The 23,892-nt window shown below is 40.8% G+C and overlaps 1 protein-coding gene across 3 annotated transcripts in view; it reads right to left on the bottom strand.

Annotated features, from left to right (window-relative positions):
* The window catches only part of LOC142074681 (mitogen-activated protein kinase kinase kinase 1-like), a 96,313-nt gene that overhangs the window by 3,684 nt on the left and 68,737 nt on the right, over positions 1-23,892 (bottom strand). For 2 of the 3 annotated variants that reach the window (XM_075135463.1, XM_075135465.1), the window contains 16 exons: positions 19,427-19,627; positions 18,407-18,523; positions 17,725-17,873; positions 15,829-15,950; positions 15,029-15,110; positions 14,717-14,897; positions 13,626-13,916; positions 13,070-13,191; positions 11,694-11,785; positions 11,245-11,434; positions 9,642-10,914; positions 8,432-8,584; positions 6,893-7,055; positions 1,944-2,075; positions 806-948; positions 212-343 (listed from right to left, as the gene is read on the bottom strand). In XM_075135463.1, the coding sequence (XP_074991564.1) occupies positions 212-343; positions 806-948; positions 1,944-2,075; positions 6,893-7,055; positions 8,432-8,584; positions 9,642-10,914; positions 11,245-11,434; positions 11,694-11,785; positions 13,070-13,191; positions 13,626-13,916; positions 14,717-14,897; positions 15,029-15,110; positions 15,829-15,950; positions 17,725-17,873; positions 18,407-18,523; positions 19,427-19,627 (3,543 nt within the window). The remainder of the gene's footprint in view (positions 1-211; positions 344-805; positions 949-1,943; positions 2,076-6,892; positions 7,056-8,431; positions 8,585-9,641; positions 10,915-11,244; positions 11,435-11,693; positions 11,786-13,069; positions 13,192-13,625; positions 13,917-14,716; positions 14,898-15,028; positions 15,111-15,828; positions 15,951-17,724; positions 17,874-18,406; positions 18,524-19,426; positions 19,628-23,892) is intronic. The other variant, XM_075135464.1, reaches the window with a different exon arrangement.

Here is a 23,892-nt window from a genome sequence, read left to right as displayed (position 1 = left end):
AGCTTTTTCTGCATATTATTGTGTTGGTAGCCTTTTTTTTTAAAAAAACAAGCAAGTATGATTATGTTGGTATCAATATTGATTTTGTACTAACAGCTCCAATATAAAGAAGAGCCATTGCAACAAGCCCTACTACTTGTATACTTTTCTAAAATTCACATTGCTGTATATGAAATTAGTCAGTGTCTTTTGTAGCAACAAAGTACCTCACCTTAAATATCAGAGCAAGATGATTGGAGTGTTTCTCTGCATTCCAGGGAGGTTTAGCACAAGCCATTTCTATAACAACACAGCCAACGCTCCACACATCACAGCTCCTACCATATTGCTGACCTCTCAGAACCTGGACAGATCAAAGCTCAGATTATCCACTTCAAAGTCTCTTAACTCTAAGTAATTTAGATTAAAAAAAAAATCATCAATCAAGTGCATTCTGATTAACATTTCAGGTTGAGAGAGTGATCAGTGATGTAAATGTCATAAGATTTATACAGCTGTAGAGAGCTAGTAAATAAAATGCCTGATCAAGGGGCAAAGTATCTTGCAATAGTTAGCTTTTGACCAAATGGTCATTTGAGCTTTAATAACAATACTTATTATGTATCTTGTAACAGACTACTTAGAACAACTTTGACAGCAAGAAAGAAATGTCATTATCGCCATGTTGGAATCATTCCTATTTTTTAGAACAAGTACATTTAAAACACATTTGAAGCATTTACAGCAATTTTCTGTTATTTGGCTGTATGAATTAGCTTAAAGAGTACAAAACTTTTTGAAGTAACTTCCAAAACTGGTTTCTTACCTCTGGTGCCATAAATGCAATAGTTCCCAACAACTGTCCCTGAAACTCCCCAGCACCAGTTCCTTTTGATGCCAACCTGGCTGCAGCTCCAAAATCAGCAATTCTTAATCTATGACCTGTGCTGTCAATTAGCAAATTGGCACCTGTCAACAGCATAATAAAAATACTGCTAGTTGGCTTTTTATTAAAGGCAAAAGGATGAACAGACACTCTTCCTCCCTCTGTTTCAAAGCTATAAATAGGTTGATGGTCCCCATCCACAATATCAAGGAGATCTAAAAATCAAGGACAAAGTCTAATAACATCACTTTTCTGTTATGCCTGAATGATACTGCACACAGCTTGAGGCTGTCCGAGAGATTTAGAGAAGCAATCAAACTTTCAAAGTAGGGCAAACAGGATTCTGGAACAATACCTGGAGATGGAATCATGAAAGAAAGTGGTGACCTAAAATTGTGGAGTTTTTCATTGCCTGCAGCTCCCTGTGAAATTTAAACTTATTTCATCCTTAAGCAACTTTGAGTAGTCTTGAAGAGAATTACAGAGCAATTGAAAGTTTTCCTATTTTAAGGAGAAATATTAAAAGGCAAATATTTGCCATTGCTATGTTGCTACTTATCTGGATATCTCTCCAGTTTATGGACAGCTATAGTGACATTACAGGGAGAAGTTTACTAAGACTGGTATTTCCCAATAAAGTTCACATTTTGTTCGTCAAACAGTACAACTATGTTTATGTTCAATTAGGATGAAGGAAGAAAATCCATCATAGTATTCCTATACATTAGAAACCTGACCTCTTTATTTTGGCTTATTCACAGATTTTAATATCATTTCAGGGTATTTACATTAATTTAACTAACAATCTTTAAAGCTATATGGCAACTTCATATTTTATTTGAACAAATTCAGAAAACGATTTTTTTCTAAACCATTGCCACAGGTAGCAAGTATCCCCAAGCATACTATGAATGTTCTGATTAATTTCAGTAATTAAAGGTTCTTAAGTATGATCAGAAAAACCCAATAGAAATAACACTCTTGAGATAGTATCCAAGAGAAGCAATAGGTCTCAAGCCAAAAATAGGTGCTGCTTTTGGAATATTCCTTTCTAAAAGACATTCTAAATAATTCTCACCTTTAACATCTCTGTGGATTATCTGATTCTCATGGAGGTAAGAAAGGCCACGTAACAGTTGATCTGTGTAATTAATAATAACAGATTCTTTGAAGGCTCCATATTTACTTAACAAATGAGCAACTGAACCCCCTAGAAGATAAAAAAAATACAATTTATCAACACTTATATTTCATATTAGTAGAATGCAGCACTGCCTCCTAAAATTGGAACTTGGTATTGATATTTGTAATTTACAACTAGATTACACACACACCCCCCAACCATTAAAAGTTCCATAGGCAAAAAGTAATACACTTGGTTACTTAATTACTTTTTACCTGGAACTGTACACATTACAAAGACATGTCTTTATGCTTCCTAATATTTTCATCTGTCCTTAAAAGAACGTACAAATCCCTTAGCGTACAAAGTACTGTTGCTGATAAAAAACTACATATATTTATATCTACATTTTGCACTAAGGTTTTCAAGTAGTAGAACACTAGCTTTCTTTGGGGCAATAGATACGTGCAGCCTCCAGTAAGTGTTCCCTCTAAGGATCTTAATTTACTTTTGTTATCATCTAAGTACCAATATATAGAAGCAAGTATACAAGCAAGGAAAAGCAGTATCTTCCTCTGTTTTCCAGAAGTGGTATCTAGATCCTCAAAGTTTTGGATTTCCATTGTGCTTCTCAAAGTATTCTAATATAATTTAGGCTTGAATGAGGTAAAGACAATTCCTGACATTTCATTATCTAAATAATACTATTTCAGAAAAATTATACTTAAGAGTTAAACACCTTTAGTTTTGAGAAAATATTTTCTGCACTATTGCTTGTAATAACACATACTTGGGCTTTGCTTGTTAGCACTTTGGTATTGCTAAGTGGTTTCTGCCAAAGAACGTAAGTTACGGTGTAATGTTTTCTTTTTTACGAAACAAGGATATATAAAACACCAAATCTAGTCTTGGTAACAGGACTGCAACAACATATAATCCCATTCATAAAATTAATAAAGCTCCTTCTTAAAAAAAGGATATAAACTTTCTTGTACTGGCTCTGTACAATAATGAAGAGATTTCACTATTTCATAGAATCATAGAATCATTAAGGTTGGAAAAGACCTCTAAGATCATCGTGTCCAACCGTCAACCCAACACCACCATGCCCACTACACCATGTCCCTAAGGGCCTCATCTACACATCTTTTAAATACTTCCAGGGATGGTGACTCCACCACTTCCCTGGGCAGCCTGTTCCAAGGCCTGACCACTCTTTCAGTAAAGAAATTTCTCCTAATGTCCAGTCTAAACCTCCCTTGGCGCAACTTGAGGCCATTTCCTCTTGTCCCGTCGCTTGTTACTTGGGAGAAGAGACCAACACCCACCTCGCTACAACCTCCTTTCAGGTAGTTGTAGAGCGCGATGAGGTCTCCCCTCAGCCTCCTCTTCTCCAGGCTAAACAGTCCCAGTTCCCTCAGCCGCTCCTCATAAGACTTGTGCTCCAGGCCCTTCACCAGCTTCGTTGCCCTCCTCTGGACACACTCCAGCACCTCCATGTCCTTCTTGTAGTGAGGGGCCCAAAACGGAACACAGCATTCGAGGTGCGGCCTCACCAGTGCCGAGTACAGGGGCACGATCACCTCCCTAGTCCTGCTGGCCACACTATTTCTGATACAGGCCAGGATGCCGTTGGCCTTCTTGGCCACCTGAGCACACTGCCAGCTCATGTTCAGCCGGCTGTCAACCAGCACCCCCAGGTCCTTTTCCTCTGGGCAGCTTTCCAGCCACTGTTCCCCAAGCCTGTAGCGTTGCATGGGGTTGTTGTGGCCCAAGTGCAGGACCCAGCATTTGGCCTTGTTGAACCTCATACAGTTGGCCTCGGCCCATCGATCCAGCCTGTCCAGGTCCCTCTGCAGAGCCTTCCTACCCTCAAGCAGATCAACACTCCCGCCCAACTTGGTGTCATCTGCAAACTTACTGAGGGAGCACTCGATCCCCTCATCCAGATCGTTGATAAAGATATTGAACAGGACCGGCCCCAGTACTGAGCCCTGGGGAACACCGCTCGTGACCGGCCGCCAACTGGATTTAACTCCGTTCACCACAACTCTCTGGGCTCAGCCGTCCAGCCAGTTTTTTACCCAGCGAAGAGTGTACATGTCTAGGCCGTGAGCCGCCAGCTTCTCTAGGAGAATGCTGTGGGAGACAGTGTCAAAGGCCTTATTGAAGTCCAGGTAGACCACATCCACAGCCTTTCCCTCATCCACTAGGCGAGTCACCTGGTCATAGAAGGAGATCAGGTTGGTCAAGCAGGACCTGCCTTCCATGAACCCGTGCTGGCTGGGCCTGATCCCCTGGTTGTCCCGGACATGGCTCGTGAGCGCCCTCAAAACGAACCGCTCCATGATCTTCCCCGGCACCGAGGTCAGGCTGACCGGCCTGTAGTTCCCCGGATCCTCCTTCTGGCCCTTCTTATAGATGGGCGTCACATTGGCAAGCCTCCAGTCGTCTGGGACCTCCCCCGTTAACCAGGACTGCTGGTAAATGATGGAGAGCGGCTTGACAAGCTCCTCCGCCAGCTCCCTCAGTACCCTCGGGTGGATCCCATCCGGCCCCATAGACTTGTGAACGTCCAGGTGGCGTAGCAGGTCATTAACTTCTTCCTCTTGGATTATGGGGGGTTTATCCTGCTCGCCGTCCCTGTCTTCCAGCTCAGGGGGCTGAGTACCCTGAGGATAACCGCTCTGACTACTAAAGACTGAGGCAAAGAAGGCGTTGAGTACCTCAGCCTTATCCTCATCCTTGGTGGCGACGTTCCCCCCCGCATCCAATAGAGGATGGAGATTCTCCTTGGCTCTCCTTTTGTCATTAATATACTTGTAAAAGCATTTTTTGTTGTCTCTCACGACAGTGGCCAGGTTGAGTTCTAGCCGGGCTTTTGCCTTTCTAATTTCCTCTCTGCACGACCTAACGAGATCCCTGTACTCTTCTTGAGTTGCCTGCCCCTTCTTCCACAAGTGATAAACTCTCCTTTTTTTCCTGAGTCCCAGCCAGAACTCCTTGTTCAGCCAGGCCGGTCGTCTTCCCCGCCTGTTTTTCTTGCGGCACATGGGGACAGCCCGCTCCTTCGCCTTTAAGACTTCCTTCTTGAAGAACGTCCAGCCTTCCTGGACCCCTTTGCCCTTCAGGACTGTCTCCCAAGGGACCCTCTCGACCAGTGTCCTGAGCAGGCCAAAGTCCACCCTCCGGAAGTCCATGGTAGCGGTTTTGCTGGCCCCCCTCCTTACTTCACCAAGTATCGAGAATTCTACCATTTCATGGTCGCTAAGCCCAAGCCGGCCTCCGACCACCACATGTCCCACCAGTCCTTCTCTGTTTGTGAACAGCAGGTCAAGCGAGGCACCTCCCCTAGTGGGCTCGCTTACCAGCTGCGTCAGGAAGTTATCCTCCACACACTCCAGGAACCTCCACGACTGTTTCCTCTCTGCCGTGTTGTATTTCCAGCAGACGTCCGGAAAGTTGAAGTCCCCCATGAGAACAAGGGCTAGCGACTGTGAGACTTCTGCCAGCCTCTGGTAGAATATTTCGTCTGCCTCCTCATCCTGGCTAGGTGGTCTATAACAGACTCCCAGCAGGATATCTGCCTTGTTGGCCTTCCCCCTCATCCTTACCCACAAGCACTCGACCTCGTCATCACTACCATTGAGCTCTAGACAGTCAAAGCACTCCCTGACATACAGGGCTACCCCACCGCCTCTCCTTCCTCGCCTGTCACTTCTGAAGAGCTTATAGCCATCCATTGCAGCACTCCAATCGTGAGACTCATCCCACCATGTTTCCGTGATGGTGACTAAGTCATGGCTACCCCGCTGCACAATGGCTTCCAGCTCCTCCTGTTTGCCGCCCATGCTGCGTGCATTGGTATAGAGGCACTTGAGCTGGGCTGCCGATTTCTCCCCCGACATTGGCGTGCGGTCCCTAGGCTCTTCTCTAGAGAGCCTGGTTTTATCCCCTTCCCCCTTCAAACCTAGTTTAAAGCCCTCTCGATGAGCCCCGCCAACTCATACGAAGAATCCTTTTCCCCCTGTGAGACAGCTGAACTCCGTCCGTCGCCAGCAGGCCCGGTGCCATGTAAACCTCCCCGTGGTCAAAGAAGCCAAAATTCCGCTGATGGCACCAGCCCCTAAGCCACGTGTTGATCCGATGAGTTTTCCTGTTCCCTTAAGTATTCCTCCCCGCCACTAAAGAGATCGAGGAAAACACTACCTGTGCTCCCGATCCTCCCACCAGTCGCCCCAGCCTGGAGAACGTCCTCCCCCTCCTTCTTCTCTGACCTTGGTGTCTGCAGAGTTGTTTCTCTCACTCCTCTCTCCCAGCTGCTGTCCTATAGCAGTTTTTTCCCCTTCTTAAATATGTTATCACAGAGGCACTACCACCATCGCCGATTGGCTCAGCTTTGGCCAGTGGCAGGTCCGTCTTGGAGCCAGCTGGCACTGGCTCTATCGGACATGGGGGAAGCTTCTAGCAGCTTCTCACAGAAGCCACCCCTGTAGTCACCCTGCTACCAAAACCTTGCCACGCAAACCCAATACATAACTCCTCATTTAAATTCAGAAATTGAGGTAGTAGTAGTAGAATTTTTGTTCAGGGCTTCCAATTACTTTATTTGTATGACAGATTAGGTATGGAAAATTCCAATTCAAAAAAGGATGCTAGTAAGAATACCGCTTAAACTGTTCTGTAAGTAAACCTTTATACTGGTTACCAACAGCAATAAAAAAAAATAATATAATAAAATAAATAAATAAATAAATAAATAAATAAATAAAATAAAATAAAATAATAAAAAAAAATAAAAAAGTTTGCAAACTGAAGCAATGCATGGAATATTTTGCAGTATGAAACTACATAGTTCAAGACTCAACTGATACTTTCATTTTCTTTGGCATGCAGTTGTTTACCTGCCATCCATTCAATAAAGAGGTTATAGTTACTCTTCTCACACGTAGCACCCAACATTCGAATGATGTTAGGATGGTTCAGATGACTCATCATCCTTATTTCTTCTCTCAGTGCTTCAACTACCTCTTCTTGCTCAGATGATGTGTTCCTGACATAGGTCACCTGTTTTGAAATATGGTATGCAGATTTACCTTACATAATTACCAGTCCTGTAACCATCCCCCTTCAGTACAGTAACAAGAATGGATAGTTTTCTCTCCCTTTTCATCATCTGGAAATAGCAAGTATTCTTTTATCTCAAGTCCCTTCAGCTGAGACCGTATATCTCCATGCGAGACAGTCATAGAAAATTAAGAGTGATCTTCTGGAGAAATACCAACAAAAAAAAAAAAAATCTCTCCAAGTGTGGCATGGGGAAACTTCCCTCTTCACTCTCCTCTGCTTAAACTAGGAATTTTTTTTTTCTTTTCAGATGTTGAAGAAAAGGAAGAAAGATAAGGCCTGAAACAGGATTCTGACAGTGATGTTATTTGTAAGACTTTTTACCAGTTTAACCATACTACCTGTTTCATAACTAAACCTCTTATCCCAGAAAGTCAATGGGCAAGAAAAAAAAGCCGATCAGAAGTCCAGCAATGAAACTGGAGCCAACCCCAGCTCCGATCCATACTAAATCTGAAATAATAGTATGCTGCAGAGAATTTCCCCTGGGCCTCAGAATCATCATCATCTCTCCAGGAGGAGCCTCAAGGACCACATGGACAGTCCTACTCTTTCACAAGCAAGAGAGTTTCAAAGGAGAAATACCTGATGACAGATATTCTTTTCCCTGATTAAATGTTTTGAAACTGCTCAATTCCATAGATATAAATTCATTCTAGAATTAATAAGAAAACGTCAGGACTAAGATTCCCTCTATGTTGGTATCACTGATTTAGACCTAGGGCACCTTAAGTGTGGAAGATTTACTCACTTCTAGAACCTTCCAAAATCTTGAGCGAAGCATGTGCATTTGGGCCTCTTTTCTCAGTCACATTTTTGTATCTAATAATTTAAATATTAAAAATACTTGCCTCAAAGTTGGCTGTTGGATCAGAGGAAGTGAGCATTAAACTACATTTCCTCCGCTTAAACTGTTTTAGGAAAAAAATCTTGACAAGGGGAAATTACTTTTAATAGCTATCTTTCAAATAAAGCATCAATTTGGAATCAAGAGACCTGGACTCCATTCCTATCTCTGTCACTGATTTGTGAACTTGATAAAAACAAAAATGCATTTGAAAAACTATGAAAGAAAAGGGGCATATAAAAAAAGTACATTTTTTTTCCTTTTAAGGAAGAGTGAAAGAAACTGAAAACATTATGTTAATTCCACACACATAAAGACTTTGTATTATGTATCATGTGAGTACACACGACAGGGAGAAGAGGAAGTAGGGAACAGAAGTCATCTGTGAAAGTAGAGAGCTTTTATATTTAATATTTCAAATAAATATTGAAGAACAAGCACAATATATTCAAGAAAGTGAAGTATTTACCTGCTTTACAGCCATTAATGTCCCTGTTTCTACATCTTGAGCTTGGTAACAGGAAGAGAAAGCTCCAAGACCAATTTGCTGACCTTTAAGCCATTCTGCATCTTCTCTGTAATGGTGTTTTGCTTTGGTATGTCCAGGCAGAGTTTCTGGTGTCTGCAAATTAAATTCCAAATCAATCCCATGTTTACTAACATGCATCTAAAATGTAGACATTCTGGAAGGTTATGAAATATCCAAGTTTATATGCCTCTCCTCTCCCTTACAGTTATTTGTACTGCATGTTATACATGTTTCAGTTGAGACCAGAACACCAGTGTATTCCTTAATCCACATATTCCTACTGTATGTAAGAACAGAGAGCCTCCTCTATGTTACTACCTGAAGGTGAAAGGCAAGATATAAGGACACAAATAGGAGCAAGACTTTTTGCTATTCCTGATCTCATGTCTAGTCAAGGTTTTAGTCAGCACCTATAGTAAACACAAACAAAAATCATGTTTTCTCTTAATTTATTTCTGTCATTTTATGCTTCACATGTTGTTACCTCATGCAAAGGATCACAAAACCCAACATTTCATTCCTCTTTCCAGTAACTCCACCAAGTCTGCTACCTTTCCTAGGCATGCAGCCTCACAAGCTTCCAGCACCTGTCTTACTCTCAAGTCAATACACTCAACCATTTTGTGAACTTTTATAAAATACTCCTTTCTTTCTCTATTCCTATTTCTTATGCTTTTGTCTATTTGCAAACAAACATCTTTTTTCTGATTTCTAAAGTATCTCACATCTTCTCTCTCAAGATGTGCTGACAGCAAGATCTCTTCCTACTCTGTCTTTTCTTTCAGAAACCAATTTGGTTTTGTACAATTGCCTTCAAAGTAAATCAGCATCAAGACCCAGTACAGTTCTACTCTTGCTTAAAAACTTTGTTCTCATTTCCTGTTTCCCCACTTTTACACTTTCTTCTTTGCCATTTTAAAGGTTGGTATATGACATGATGTCTCTTCCAAATACTGCCTCTAAACTTGTTAATAACCATAGAAGGATTCTGTTAGCACCCTCAACTGGTAGACTGTTTATACTCCAACTTCTAGGAGAGGGTATTGAGTCCCTTTGTGTTTTATATAACTTTGGAAATACAACAGCACTGCTTTATAAATTCAGTGAACCTCAGTTGAAACTTATGCTAAATTACCATATGGATACTTACATCCTGCTGAATGATTATGATATCTTCACCATTTTCAACCTGTAGTTGGGGAATTATTGGCAGGGCATCTTGAGATGCTGACATTGCCATAGCAATAGCTAAAGCTTCCTCTTCTTCAGCTTCCATCTTTTCCTTGCATTTTTGATTATGATTTACATCATCTTTGTAAGTATCATCATTTTCTGCCCGCTCAGGAGAAAGAACTGCAACTTCAGACTTGAATGTAACTGTGCCATCACTTGTTGGCATGGAGGCCTCGAGCAGGTCCTCAATACTGGAATTGAGCTCTGCATTAACATCCAATTGACATTTCTCATCTACTGGTGTGAACACTCTCTCTTCACTTGGTATAACCACACTGCTACTGCTATTGCCATCACACTGCAAAATATCATTCAGGTCAAGTGTCATACTGTTTTTTGAGGTTTCTCCCTGCTTGTTCACATCACTTGGGGTGGGTCGTGATGGCTTTGACCTGTGTATGTGACTGGATGGCAATGGCCTGGCTTGGGTAAAAACTGGAGAAAGTTTCTCTGGTTCTTTATTTTCAAAACAGTTTCTCTGAAACTGGAGAGAAAGTTTCCGCTGTGTTCGAGGAGAAGGTGAGGGGATTTTGCAGGGAACGAATCCCTGAGGTCTGAGTTTAGAGACATCTGTTACAGTGCCAGCTAGTACAGATGGGTTTGAAGGAGACAGAAACATTGGGAATAGCGACTGAGAATGCCTGGATGAGGGAGAGGAGTTCAAACACTGACTGGGGGGTTTTCCTTTTGTTTGAATGGCTGGCTTTGGTTGCTCAGTGGTTACTGATGAAACAGGAAGTCCCACAGCAAGGCCAGCCAGTGTCTCAGAAGTGTCCTCTGGACTGGCACTCGGTTTTTTATCACTTAAACTTTTCTCACTTTTCCTTGATAACTGGACAGTATTGTTAGGAGTATTACTTTCAGTAGCTTCTGGAGAGTTATCTGGTACAGGTAGCTGCAAAAAGTCTTCATGTCGACATTCCCCAGAGTGCATTTCTTCCATGCCTAGCTGGATGGCATCTGCAATTTCCATTTCATCTGCTATTGCCATCAGACGTCGACGCATCCTTGTGTAATGAGTTGAGCTTGTCACACTCAACATTTCTAACAGCTTTACAAAAACATGGGGCACTCTTGCCACCATTCTTGCTGCACTCAAAAATACTCTCCGTGATAGTTTTCCAACCATTGAGTGGGAATTGTCAATTGACTGCAAGGCGAAATTTAAGAGGGAGAGAAGTTTCTTATACCTGAAAGTTAAAAAAGGAAGAAGAAAAAAAAAAAAAGTGTCTTATAAACTGATATGCTCTTAACTAGCGCCAAGAAAGCCATTTCAAGATAATCTATTTAGCTGTCAGTTCTGCAGTAGAAAGGAGACTTATTGCTGCACTGGTGCTTCAGAATTGTTTCACAGGTCAGAAGTTAAAAAAAAGGCAACCATTTACTTTGTAAAGTAGGTGCACTTTTGCATATAAATATATACTATTTGTTTACAGGAATTAAAACAACCAATTTTTGAAGAAATCACCAACAACACATTCAACTACAAAGATTAAGTGTCACATAGTGTAAGTAAGTACCTGTCTACTACAGTATCAGCCTGTAAAACACCTCCACAGACAATGTGGGGATAAAATTCACCAGGAAATTCCAACAGAAGTCTGTCTATTAGACAAAGTCGCCCCAGTAGCGCTTGCCAGTTGCTAGACTCGGTTTGGGTTCCGAGAATACAGTTTAAGACATAATCAACATCACCAATACCAATAGACCCTATAAAAAAAGTTGATAAAATAAGGATTAGATATGTTCACAATCTAAATTCTGATCTAAATAAAGATCAGAACTATAACATACAGAAATACACAATGTGCACCCAAATTAACACCACCCTCCCCCCCAAACTGCTGAGAGCAACACTGTTCTCTTTGCCACACTGGCAAATACAGGATAAATCCTGTATTAAATTTAAAACACTTCAGTATATTTGCTTGTAATTATAATTCAATTATATATGAAGAGCTATTATTACCAGATTTAAGTATTTCTCTCCCAACTGCCAGCTCTCCCGCTTGGCCTTTACACATCTCCAATAGTGTTGAGACTGAAAGTTGACTTGTTCGACTATAAGAAATTAAAACAAAAAACGCAAACAACTTTTAGCAGATGCTTTCAAGAAAAACATTTTAATCATTACATTTCAATAATCATTAGCTTGGAATTGTGCTTGGAAAATTATTTCACATCACTTTATTCCAATACACTTTTATAATCCTCTATCTGTAAGCTACCAATAGTTGTGACATTTTTTACAAGGACACTTCCAGAAACATAATGTCTATCACTAATAAATAAAAAACCCAAATAGAAATCAGCTTCCCCATTTTTCAAATTCTTTGAGACTTTCAGGCAATAATCTCTTTAAATAAAGACATTAATTCAACTGCACATTAGGATCTCATCCTCTTGCACAAACAGGCCAAATCCAGAAATCCAGCACCACAAGGAACAGTTCTATTTCACTTATACCTTTAATTTTAGATTTTTCTATTGCCAAACTATTGCCAGTGCATCTCTAGTTGCAGTTTCAGAAGCAATGCTGCTTAGGAACTAAACTGAAAGACAAAAAACTTAAAAAAAAAAAAATCATCAATCTAGTGGACTTCTGCATCTAGTTTACAGTACAGCTGAAGAAATGGTTGGTCTGGCAGAGCAGACAGGGTAGCTTGGGAGAGGAAGACAAGGCCTACTCAAGCCAGAACTGCCAAATGCATTCACTCAGAATAGCCATCTCCTAACATTACACTATGAAGTAAAAAGTAGTAGTGTTATGTTAACACTTCATGACTGTAGTGGTTTAACCCTAGCCAGCAACTAAACACCACACAACTGCTCACTCAAAATTAAACCTATCCCAGCCAAAACCAGGACAATGACATAGATGTACAACAGCTTTTGTTGAAGTAGGAAACATACATATATATTAAAGATACAAAATTTGATGATTGGTACTTGCTGAAGGGTACTTGCTGACTGTTTAAAGGGGAGTCATGAGAATTAGACCAAAGCAATATCAACTGAGATGGAAGGGATGGTTGACAACTGCACCCAACATATCTTCCTTTATTTTAAGGGGAAAAAAGGCCTTATGCAAGCAAAGCATCATTTAAGATCCGTAAGTGCTGGAAAAATATAATCAGGTGCCTTCAAAACCTACATATTTCAAGATAGAAGTTGGTTGGTAGCAACTAGACTTTAACAAAAACATTTATACGTATGATCCATACTTTATTTCACCACCACCTATAAATGGTCTCCTAGTTCCATATAAAATAGCAACAAATGAAGCTTCAAGACATTTCAGTAACAATCCAAAATGAATTTGAAGTTCATGAGACGACACCATACCTGTTGGCATCTGCACATTTAACTAATATTGTCTCTACAACTGGCTCGAGAAGTCGCTGTAGTTTAGTCCTCTCTGCTAGAGTATGACAAGGAGTATATACCAGCATGGCTCTTAAGGTTTTCTAAGAGAAAGGAAAAAACAATACATATGAAATCAAATTAGCTACACAAATTTATTTTATTTTTTTAAGAGTTGTAAATAGTTCTATATAAATTGCATTCAAAATATCAGTGAAATGTTCAAAGGATAAACAGCTTACTATATATTCACTGTTAGAATTAGTCATGTATTCTTTGAGATTGGAAAGAATGTGGTCATACAAGTACTATTAATACTTAGCACTGTAGCAAGCATTTCCTTATATTTGACCAGTGGAGTCATGCCATTTCACTCTTGCTGAGGATGTTGTTCAACTCGTTTTCAGATGATGGTTAAAAGTCAAGTCATCAGTGGTGCTCAACAACAATTATTAGGTTTCCTGACTTCGTATATCTCCCCCCTTTCAAAAATGAAGTCACTTGGAAATTACTAGAATACGAGTAAACAGCTACTTACTAAAGCAGCAACGTACACTTTGTAGACAGGGTCAGCACAGACCATGGACAGCACACTGCAGCAGGATTCTACCACCACATCTCCTGAGATACTGGTCTGAAATGACCCACTAACTGCTCCCAAAGCTCCAGCACTTGTATTGTTTCCATTGCTACTTCCAGAATTTCCAGTGCTTTCACCATTAGCCAGTAATAAAGCACCACTAACATCATGGGAAAGACGTCTAAGTGCCATCTCTCGTATATTCCAGTTTCGAGAAAACAAGCAGCCAACTAACTCCATTCCAAATACCTGCCAAGGAAAAAGCAACATTACAGGAGTCAAATTGAATAATACTGCAACTTAACTACTTAAGAAGAGCAATCAAAAAGAGCAAAGAAATGTTTCTGGTGAAAGATCTCCTTAAGAAGCCTGACAGCAAAAATGTGCCAGAAGGTAGTGTCTTAAAAAAGATTCTGTGATAGAAATGAAACATCATAAATGATAAGTCATCAGTTCTCCAAAAACTCTGCTAAGAGAAGTGGGGGAATGACTGTATGGATGGTTTCATTCACTCTGAATTTTAATTATTCAGTATGGAGTTCGTTTCTAGACATTGATATAAACAACCCTGAAACCAAGGTCTGGCTATACCAGACAAAATTTACAGCAGACATATAGGCAATACAAGTTCTCCCACTCTTCTTTTAAGTATGTGATCCCTGCTCAGTTGAACCCACCTCTAGACTCTAGAGGTTATTTAGGTCATTCGGCTCCTGCAACCCAACTTGGGTAACAGTAAGTGCCAACTTTGTATTTATGTGACACTTGCACAACCAAAACTAGAATTAAGAATACTACATTTTATTACATGGACCTTTAATACGAGGCCTGAGATGAAGTCCAAAACTGAAAACCCCAGTGAAAACAAGACTGGAAAACCTTTTCTTCTGATGCAAGTTAAATATAATTCTTTCCAATAATAATCAGCCATAAAGCCGATGGGATTCAGAATAAATTTTTGAATTGTTGATTTGACAAATCTAGCAAAACAGTTAAAAAAAAAAAAATTAGTTTTTAAATTTGAAGCTTCTTTTACAAAGTAAAATTACCTGAATCCATGGCTCAGCTAAATCTTTATAGGCAGAAGGGATCTGCTGGACCCCATAATGAGTAAGGTTAAAATTGCTATCTTGGGTTCTTCTCTGTGATCCAACTGTAGATTGCTGCTGAATTTGTTGATGAACCACACGGAGAACAGAAGAAGAATCCACAGGGCTTGGCAATTCATGACTACAGATTAACAACAAATAACATGGATTAACAAATGAAACATTTACCGAAGTAAATACTTTAGCATATTTAGGAACATCAACTAAGGATCCAGAAACAGATAGTTTGTTATACTCAGACTGAATCCTTACCTATAGAAATCATGAGATCTCCATTTAGATCTACAAAGAGGACATATAAGTGGCTCTCTGTTTCTTCTGCATTCTTCTGCCCCTGGAACACAGCAACAGGATATGTATTTCAGTTTTATAGTGCATAAAACCAGAAGATGGCATTATTATTTTTAAGTTTTACTGAAGAACGTCAGTTTCAGGATAAACACTTCTGAACTGAGCCATGTGCAGAGGCCTAATAAATATGTGCATTTAAACATTTTTGCATGCAGAAACACTTCAGCTTAGCACTATAATTAATATTAAAAGTTATGAATTGAAATGCAGTTCTTTGTGCCTCAAACATAATCAATACTTTTGAAAAAGTATTAAAACATGGGAGATGGAATTTTATTTGTTAAAGCAAACTATTTATATACTTCATTTAATGCAGTATATAAAAACATACTCCATAATTCACTATATAATCCTAGTAGATGACTTTCATGCATTCTAATGACAAGTCACAGATAGGTAAAAGTCTGTTCCTAACCTTGCTCTAATTGGACATGATCTTCTCACTCGGGTAAGAGGCTCAAACCTCTAGCCCTGCAGTTAACTTCTTTCTCAAAGCATTCACAAATCAAGTTGTAATTTGATGACTGATAAATAAGGCATATCAATAGTACCTGAATGACACCAAACTCTCAAAGAGCTACAGTCATCACTTAAGAGCTTTAAAAAAAAAACAAAAAACCCTACAAACAAACACACTAAGTTATAATACTTTTGCATATTTAGAGTCACCAGAACTTAACAAGACAAAGATGACAACGTACATATTGACATGCAGTGGTGGTGTAATTTGTTCCTGCAGCCATCTTCACACACAGTTAGGCTCTCTTCATCCAGCATGCCTAACAAACAAATGGGGCACATCTGTTCTTCTTCATCCTTCATACTATAAAAATAAATATTTGTGATCATAAAAACGGCATATCAGAATTCAGAACAGGCTTTAACAGTGAAAAAGATTAACTTCCAATTTGGAACAGTCACTTCCGAATAACTATATTCTATTCATGAATCATTCTTGTAAACCTTGATCTGAATAAGTGAGCAACCAAATTTTTAGAAGCACTGAGTACAGACAACACTTTGTTGAAATGAAAGGAAATGTCACAAAATGCGTGACATCTTTTCAAACTAGGTCAGATACCAATTAGAGATTGAAAGGCCCAGCCTTGGGCACTTCCCCCCCCCCCCCGGCTTCTTTAAACAAACCAATCTTTGCTTTTTTACTTATCCTTTGGTTTTGAAAAACTAAGAAATTTTTAGATTTTGAAAGCTACATACATTTTTTTCCCCACACTCCTTTCAGAGTATTGAGTCACAAGATAGTCTTTAGCTCATCACAGAAAACTGTAAATACTATTTGATGAACACATGTAAAACTCAAAATTAACAGAAGATAACAGCCACTCAAGAATTTTCTGCCACTGAGAAACAGATGTAATAGATTCATATGAAAACTAATATATCTACATATCACATGTGGATTTTAAAAACCCACCATTTTCCCTGTTTTACATGTTGCTTCCATTTTATTTACCCCCACCTTAATTTTTAAATGGATATAACCAGAGATTTCGCCAGAAAAATTATTCTAAACTTAAACAACATGTAATGAAAAACACAGATTTAATCTTCTATAATATTATTTAAATGTGCAAAACTCTTACTATTCATAGAAAAAAAATTAAGTTATAGTTGGTGCGTGTCTAAAAGTTTGTAGGAACCCTGTATTTGTTCAGCAACAGTATATTTCTAAAATAAAAATAATTTGTATATACATTGTTTCTATACATATATATTCACTTCTATTTTCCTGCAAATGGTTGACACTAATTTTCTTTGTCCTTGAAAAATCCACAAAAGTAAGCTTACAGTGAAAAATTCAGTTCCATGGCATGTATAGAAACACAAGTATTAATTTAAAACTTATTTTTGAAGAATTAGTAATAAACCAAAAATAACTGCAAGTCACAGTAATTATCAGAACTGAGTAAACTTATCTCAAATGAATCTGATGCTCAGTGCTCTCCAATACTTATATCATGCAAGATTAGACTCACACAGAATGACAACTTATCTCATTGAACCAGTAATGCTGGGAACTAATCATCAGGTGTACTGGCAAACAACTGAAAGAATCTTTCATCCTGTCAAAAATGAGAACTAATGTAGCAAAGTTCACAGTCCAATGAAGCCATTCCTATGAAAAAAAAAAACAAAAGCTATCTTCCTATGCAAGGTATATAATTAAAGGAACTGGCTTGCCAAATAAATCCTGTTTCTTCATTTGTCAGCATTTGCACAAGTGCTGTATTTGAACAAATGCACACAAATAAACATGTTTCCAAAGTTAACTATGCTTCAGTCTTGCAGATGATCACTTACATTTCTAGAGTTTGTTTCCCAAGTTCACAGAGTCAAAAAAATTCTTTTCACAACTCTACTTAACATTTTTCAAACAGAAGGTATAAAGCAATTATGCCCACTTGGTATGACTGTGACCAATGTATGCTTGACTCTTGATTGTTTGCAAATACAGAGACTTAATGTGGCTTGGAATGAAAGCAGCTTTGAACAAAAAGAATGTAGGTGATTCTAAACCTCGAAAATTAGAAAAAATTACAGAATAAAGCTTTTAATTCCTTTAGAAAAATACTAACCTGTTTTCTGAACTAGATGTAGAAGTACTAGATGATGACAATGTATGAGAATTTGACATGCGTGAGACAAACTTCTGGATGGTGTTACGAGATGGAGCTTTGATCCTTGAGCTACGCCTACTGTGATATTTCTGGAACAAACTCTCAACCTAACATCAGAAAAAAAAATAGCAACAGTCATATTTATGCTATGAATAGCTTGTATTTAAAGGTAGTTTTACTGAAGCTTAACTACTGCTAAGAAAGATCTATTCACCTTCACAATAATGCATTAGCAGTAGCAGGAATTTCAGAAGTCTTACTAATAAATAGATCACAAAAAACTTTACAAAAACCTATTTGCTTATTAAAAATAATAGCTTTAAGTATACACACAATTACTTCTGAAGATCCTTATTCGGTTTACCTTTCAGCTAATCGGTGAGACAGATATACAAATTTGAGTAGAAAATCCAAGATTTGAATCACTCACTAAACTACAGCTCTCTACTAATTCTTTTATTTGCAGATTATTTTTTTTTCTACTTGCAGAGCTCTTGAACCCAAATTAAAGATATAATTAAAAACATATATTCTTGTTGCTTTGAAATACAGCAGTTCCTAGCATTTAAGATAATGCCCTAAAGACTTTTACCCGGAGTGTATTTTAGATCTGCCATTAGATTTATTAGAAATCTATTACCTCAAAGTTCTTCAGTGTCTTTCTCCAGAGCATCAGGTCTGAGGGTTCAAGCTGGAAAACCCGCAACATAACAAACAGCAGATGAATACAAAACGTCCCGCGGCCACAGCTACAAGTCTGCAAAGAAAAGTATATGCTAGGGCTCTACTGAATTGATAATTACATAGATCATTAAGTGCATCATTGAGACATATACTAGTCCCCCCCCCACGCTTTTTAAAAAAATAAAAATAGTAGTTAATGCAAAATATTTCATATATAGACATAAATATCTTCTTGCATGGCCTTACAGAAAATGTGAATCCCCAAAACATTATTCAGGAATATGTATGGAAAAGCAGACAATTATAACACCAGTTTTCTCTTGACTTTTTTCCCCTTTTTTATTTTTTTTAAATCAGCTGAAGCTATTGCTACGCTTCATACTAGAAGGAAGTTATGCATATAATCATCACATACCCATAACATGACAGCAATCAAACTTAAATGAGATGCTTCTGTTTACTCAAAAATCTAAACGTTCCCCAACACAGCATCACAGCAGTACTATGCAAGTCTCTGAAAAGAACCTTACTATGGGTATTAATGAAATTACCACACTATTAAAGGAATTGTGTCATGTGCTTGTCATTTATATATCCCATGAATAGAGGAAATATAGTGTTTCAGAGTGAGAAACTAGGAAAATGAAGTGGCCAAATTATAGCCAAAAATACTTAAGATATATAATTAGGAGCCACTTCTAGGAATGAGAAATATACAGCACATTAGTAATTACTTCCCAGTCTTTTTTTTTTTAAAGAAACTCTAGAAAAAACTAATACTTGCTACATATTTGAAAAAAAAAAAAACCAAGCTGATCATTATTTTACATGAGCACAGATTACATCTTTTAAACATTACTTTATAGAACTGTTAGCAAGGGTTGGCAACTAACTTGATCTAATTTGGTTTTGTACAGTTTTCCAAGATTAACTATAAATTAATAAAAGCTACAGACAACACAAAAACGTTCTCTACCTGAGGTCCAATAAACACTCTGTATTTATTATCAGGGCTGTCTCCTCCAATTAAGAAAGAGTTGGGTCCTATCTGCTGCAGCAGGTACAGCCTGGCTCGCATAACTTTGTTGACACGACGATTTGTTTCCTCAGGGCTGTATGGAGAGGAGCCATCTGGAGATGGGGCTCGTCGAGGTGGTGTTATTCGTCCACTCTGAAACTACATAAGCAGTTCCATCACGAGCATTTCCAGGACAATAGTAAGTTTAACTATGTATTTTTTTCCCAAAATGACATAGAATAAGAGAGTCCCCAAAACCTGAAGAAACTATAACCTGCTTAGACTATATGAATTTAAAATGATTAATTTTGTTCCATGCGCAGAACTCAAGGGCAGAAGAGAGTTGTAGCCAAAATTTCTGTAGCCCATATATTTCATAAATGAAGAAATCCTATGACTACAGTTTACAGAAGGGAATATATGGTCAATGAAGAATAAAAGTTTAAGAAATTCCAAAGGGTTTAGAAAGAAAAGGAAGAAGGATACAAAGAAAAACAATTGTCCTGGTTCCAGCTGGGACAGGGTTAACTTTCTTCCCAGTCGCCTGGGGGGTGTGCTGTGTTTTGGGTTCGGTGTGAAAGGAGCGTTGATGGCCCATTGATGCTTTGGCTGTTGCTGGGTGATGCTTGCACCGGGAGGGGGGAGCACAGCCGGGGTGGTGGACCTAGCTGGCCAATGGGGTATTCTATACCATGTGACATCATGCTCAGTATAAAAACCAGGTGTGTGGGGGGGCTCGCCCCCCGTTCGTGACACGCGGTCGGCGGTCGGTGATCGGTTCTGTTGTGCATTGCCTGCTTTGTGTATTCTGTTATTGTTGTTGTTCTCACTGTTATTATTACTGTTCTACTTAGTTTTATTTCAATTATTAAATTGTTTTTATCTCAACCCGGGAGCTTTCCTACTTGTGCCCTCCCGATTCTCTCCCCCATCCCACCGGGGGGGGGTGATCGAGCGGCTGCGTGGCGTTTATTTTTTTGCTGGCTGGGGTTAAACCACGACAGTCCTTTTTGGCGCCCAACGTGGGGCACGAAGGGTTGAGATAACGACAGATTATTTAGAACATATTAAGGAATTTATATCTGGTAACATATTCGTTTGTTCTGCACCATGCTCTTGTTTTTACTGTACCTGTTAAAAATTGGAGTTGGGTTTTGTAGTCTGTTGTGCTCTGCCGTGATTAATGATGTTTTGCCTGGGAGATTTGTTACTAAAACACTGGCATTGGGGGTTATTTGGTATTTGGGATTCGTAATGAAGCCGTTTCTGCATTTCGGGTACCACCTCATGGAGACCATTAGCAATTATACCTTTTCCTCCGAGAGATTTTTTATGGAGGAAATAGAGAATGGCACCCTCACTACCTTCATCTCCTTTGTTAAAATAACTTGCCAGTACCTTGAACATCCCTGGGTAGTTAAGATATATCTCTTGGTACTCCTTGGGAATATTGTTGCGGTTTTCTCCAAGGTTAGTAAGCAATTTAAGAATGTCATCCAGAGATCTGCCCCAAGGTTGGATAGTTATGAGTGGCAGGGCGAGTGGGATAGCATGGGCAAATGCCTAGGGCGATGGGCACCCCCAGTGTTCTGGAACTTTACCCCTGAACAAGTGAAGAACCCTGAAAAATTAGTAGAATATTTGGAAGAAGTATGCTGTCACCCTGGCCATTCCAGGGAGACGCAAATCACTACAGTGTGCTGGGGCCTGGCCCACGCCTACCGAGCCCTGTTTAACACCACTCAGAACCCCCAAGGGGAAGGAAACGTCTCTGCAGCTGATGACAAAGCAACAGGCCCTGCGGCTACCCCACCCCCCACGGCAAGCACAGCAGCTCCCTCACCCCCCAGGGCAGGCACAGCAGCTACTCCGCCCCCTACAACAGAGAACCAACCCACACCGGTATCAGTCGCCCCTATACAAAAAAGAAAATGCACAAGAAAATCAGCTCGTCTAGTAAGGGATGAAGATGAACCAGGGCCATCACGAGAACAGGAGGAGGAGGAGGCAGAACCCGTAAATGAGATGGTGACCACCCGATCCCTATCTCTGGGTGAGCTGCGAGATATGCGAAAAGACTTCAGCCGTCGTCCAGGGGAGCACATTGTCACCTGGCTGCTCCGATGCTGGGATAACGGGGCCAGTAGCCTGGAATTAGAGGGTAGGGAAGCCAAGCAGCTGGGATCCCTTTCTAGGGAAGGGGGCATTGACAAAGCAATTGGACAAGGTGCACAAGTCCTCAGCCTCTGGAGGCGACTCCTGTCAGGTGTGAAGGAAAGGTATCCCTTCAAGGAAGATGTTATATGCCACCCAGGCAAGTGGACCACCATGGAGAGAGGTATCCAGTACCTGAGAGAATTAGCCGTGCTGGAAGTGATTTATGATGACCTGAACAACGAGCAGTTATCCAAAGACCCAGATGAGGTCAAATGCACCCGACCCATGTGGCGGAAGTTTGTACGGAGCGCACCAGCGTCACATGCAAACTCGTTGGCAGTAATGACCTGGAGAGATGGAGAGGAACAAACAGTGGATGAACTGGCTGGCCAACTCCGGCAATATGAAGAAAGTCTCTCTTCCTCCCTACGGGCCTGTGTCTCTGCTGTGGAGAAACTGTCTCAGGAGGTCCAGCAAATCAAAGAGGATATGTCCTGCTCCCCCCCTGCACGGGCCAGCGTCTCAGCCATTAGGAGCAAACGTCCCTCTGCTCAAGAGAGGAGACATCGTGGGTACACACCCCGGGGCACCCTGTGGTTTTACCTGCGTGACCACGGAGAGGACATGAGGAAGTGGGATGGAAAACCTACCTCAGTCCTACAGGCACGGGTACATGAGTTGCAAGGGAAAACAACCACAAAAGGGGGTTCTTCCAGGAAAACTGCTGCTCCAGTCTCCAGTGAGTTCCCCAGACAGAGTAGAAGGGCTGATTCCACTTCCGACCTTAACAAAGGGACTTCTGACTCATACTTACAAGAAGTAGATAGCGAATATGATGACCAGGACTAGAGGGGCCCTGCCTCCAGCCAGGTGGAGGAAAGGGACAACCGGGTTTACTGGACTGTGTGGATTCGATGGCCTGGCACATCAGATCCACAAGAATATAAGGCTCTCGTAGACACCGGTGCGCAGTGCACCCTGATGCCATCAGGCTATAAAGGGGCAGAACCCATTTGTATTTCTGGAGTGACAGGGGGATCCCAAGAGTTAACTGTGTTGGAGGCGGAAGTGAGCCTAACCGGGAATGAGTGGCAGAAGCACCCCATTGTGACTGGCCCAGAAGCTCCGTGCATCCTTGGCATAGACTACCTCAGGAGAGGGTATTTCAAGGACCCAAAAGGGTACCGGTGGGCTTTTGGTATAGCTGCCCTGGAGACGGAGGAAATTAAACAGCTGTCCACCTTGCCCGGTCTTTCAGAGGATCCTTCTGTTGTGGGGTTGTTAAAGGTCCAAGAACAACAGGTGCCGACCGCTACCACAACAGTGCACCGGCGGCAATACCGCACCAACCGAGACTCCTTGATCCCCATCCATGTGCTGATTCGTCGACTGGAGAGCCAAGGAGTGATCAGCAAGACTCGCTCACCCTTTAACAGTCCCATATGGCCAGTGCGAAAGTCCAATGGAGAGTGGAGGCTAACAGTAGACTACCGTGGCCTGAACGAAGTCACGCCGCCACTGAGTGCTGCCGTGCCGGACATGCTGGAACTTCAATACGAACTGGAGTCGAAGGCAGCCAAGTGGTACGCCACCATTGATATCGCTAATGCCTTCTTCTCCATCCCTTTGGCGGCAGAGTGCAGGCCACAGTTTGCTTTCACTTGGAGGGGTGTCCAGTACACCTGGAACCGACTGCCCCAGGGGTGGAAACACAGCCCTACCATTTGCCATGGACTGATCCACACCACACTGGAACAGGGTGAGGCTCCAGAACACCTGCAATACATTGATGACATCATCGTGTGGGGCAACACAGCAGAGGAAGTTTTCAAGAAAGGGGAGAGAATAGTCCAAATCCTTCTGAAGGCCGGCTTTGCAATAAAACGAAGTAAGGTCAAGGGACCTGCACAGGAGATCCAGTTTTTAGGAATAAAATGGCAAGATGGACGTCGTCAGATCCCAACAGATGTGATCAATAAAATAACAGCCATGTCTCCACCAACTAACAAAAAGGAAACGCAAGCTTTCTTAGGCGTTGTGGGCTTTTGGAGAATGCATATTCCAAATTACAGTCAGATCGTAAGCCCTCTCTATCACGTGACCAGGAAGAAGAACGACTTCAGATGGGGCCCTGAGCAACGACAAGCATTTGAGCAAATTAAACAGGAGATAGTTCAGGCAGTAGCCCTTGGGCCAGTCCGGGCAGGACAAGATGTGAAGAATGTGCTCTACACCGCAGCCGGGGAGAATGGCCCTACCTGGAGCCT

The sequence above is a fragment of the Calonectris borealis genome, chromosome W, assembly GCF_964195595.1.
Source record: "Calonectris borealis chromosome W, bCalBor7.hap1.2, whole genome shotgun sequence".
NCBI classification, from domain to species: domain Eukaryota; kingdom Metazoa; phylum Chordata; class Aves; order Procellariiformes; family Procellariidae; genus Calonectris; species Calonectris borealis.
Note: the sequence above shows the minus strand (reverse complement) of the source record. Positions and strands in the feature narration are given on the sequence as shown.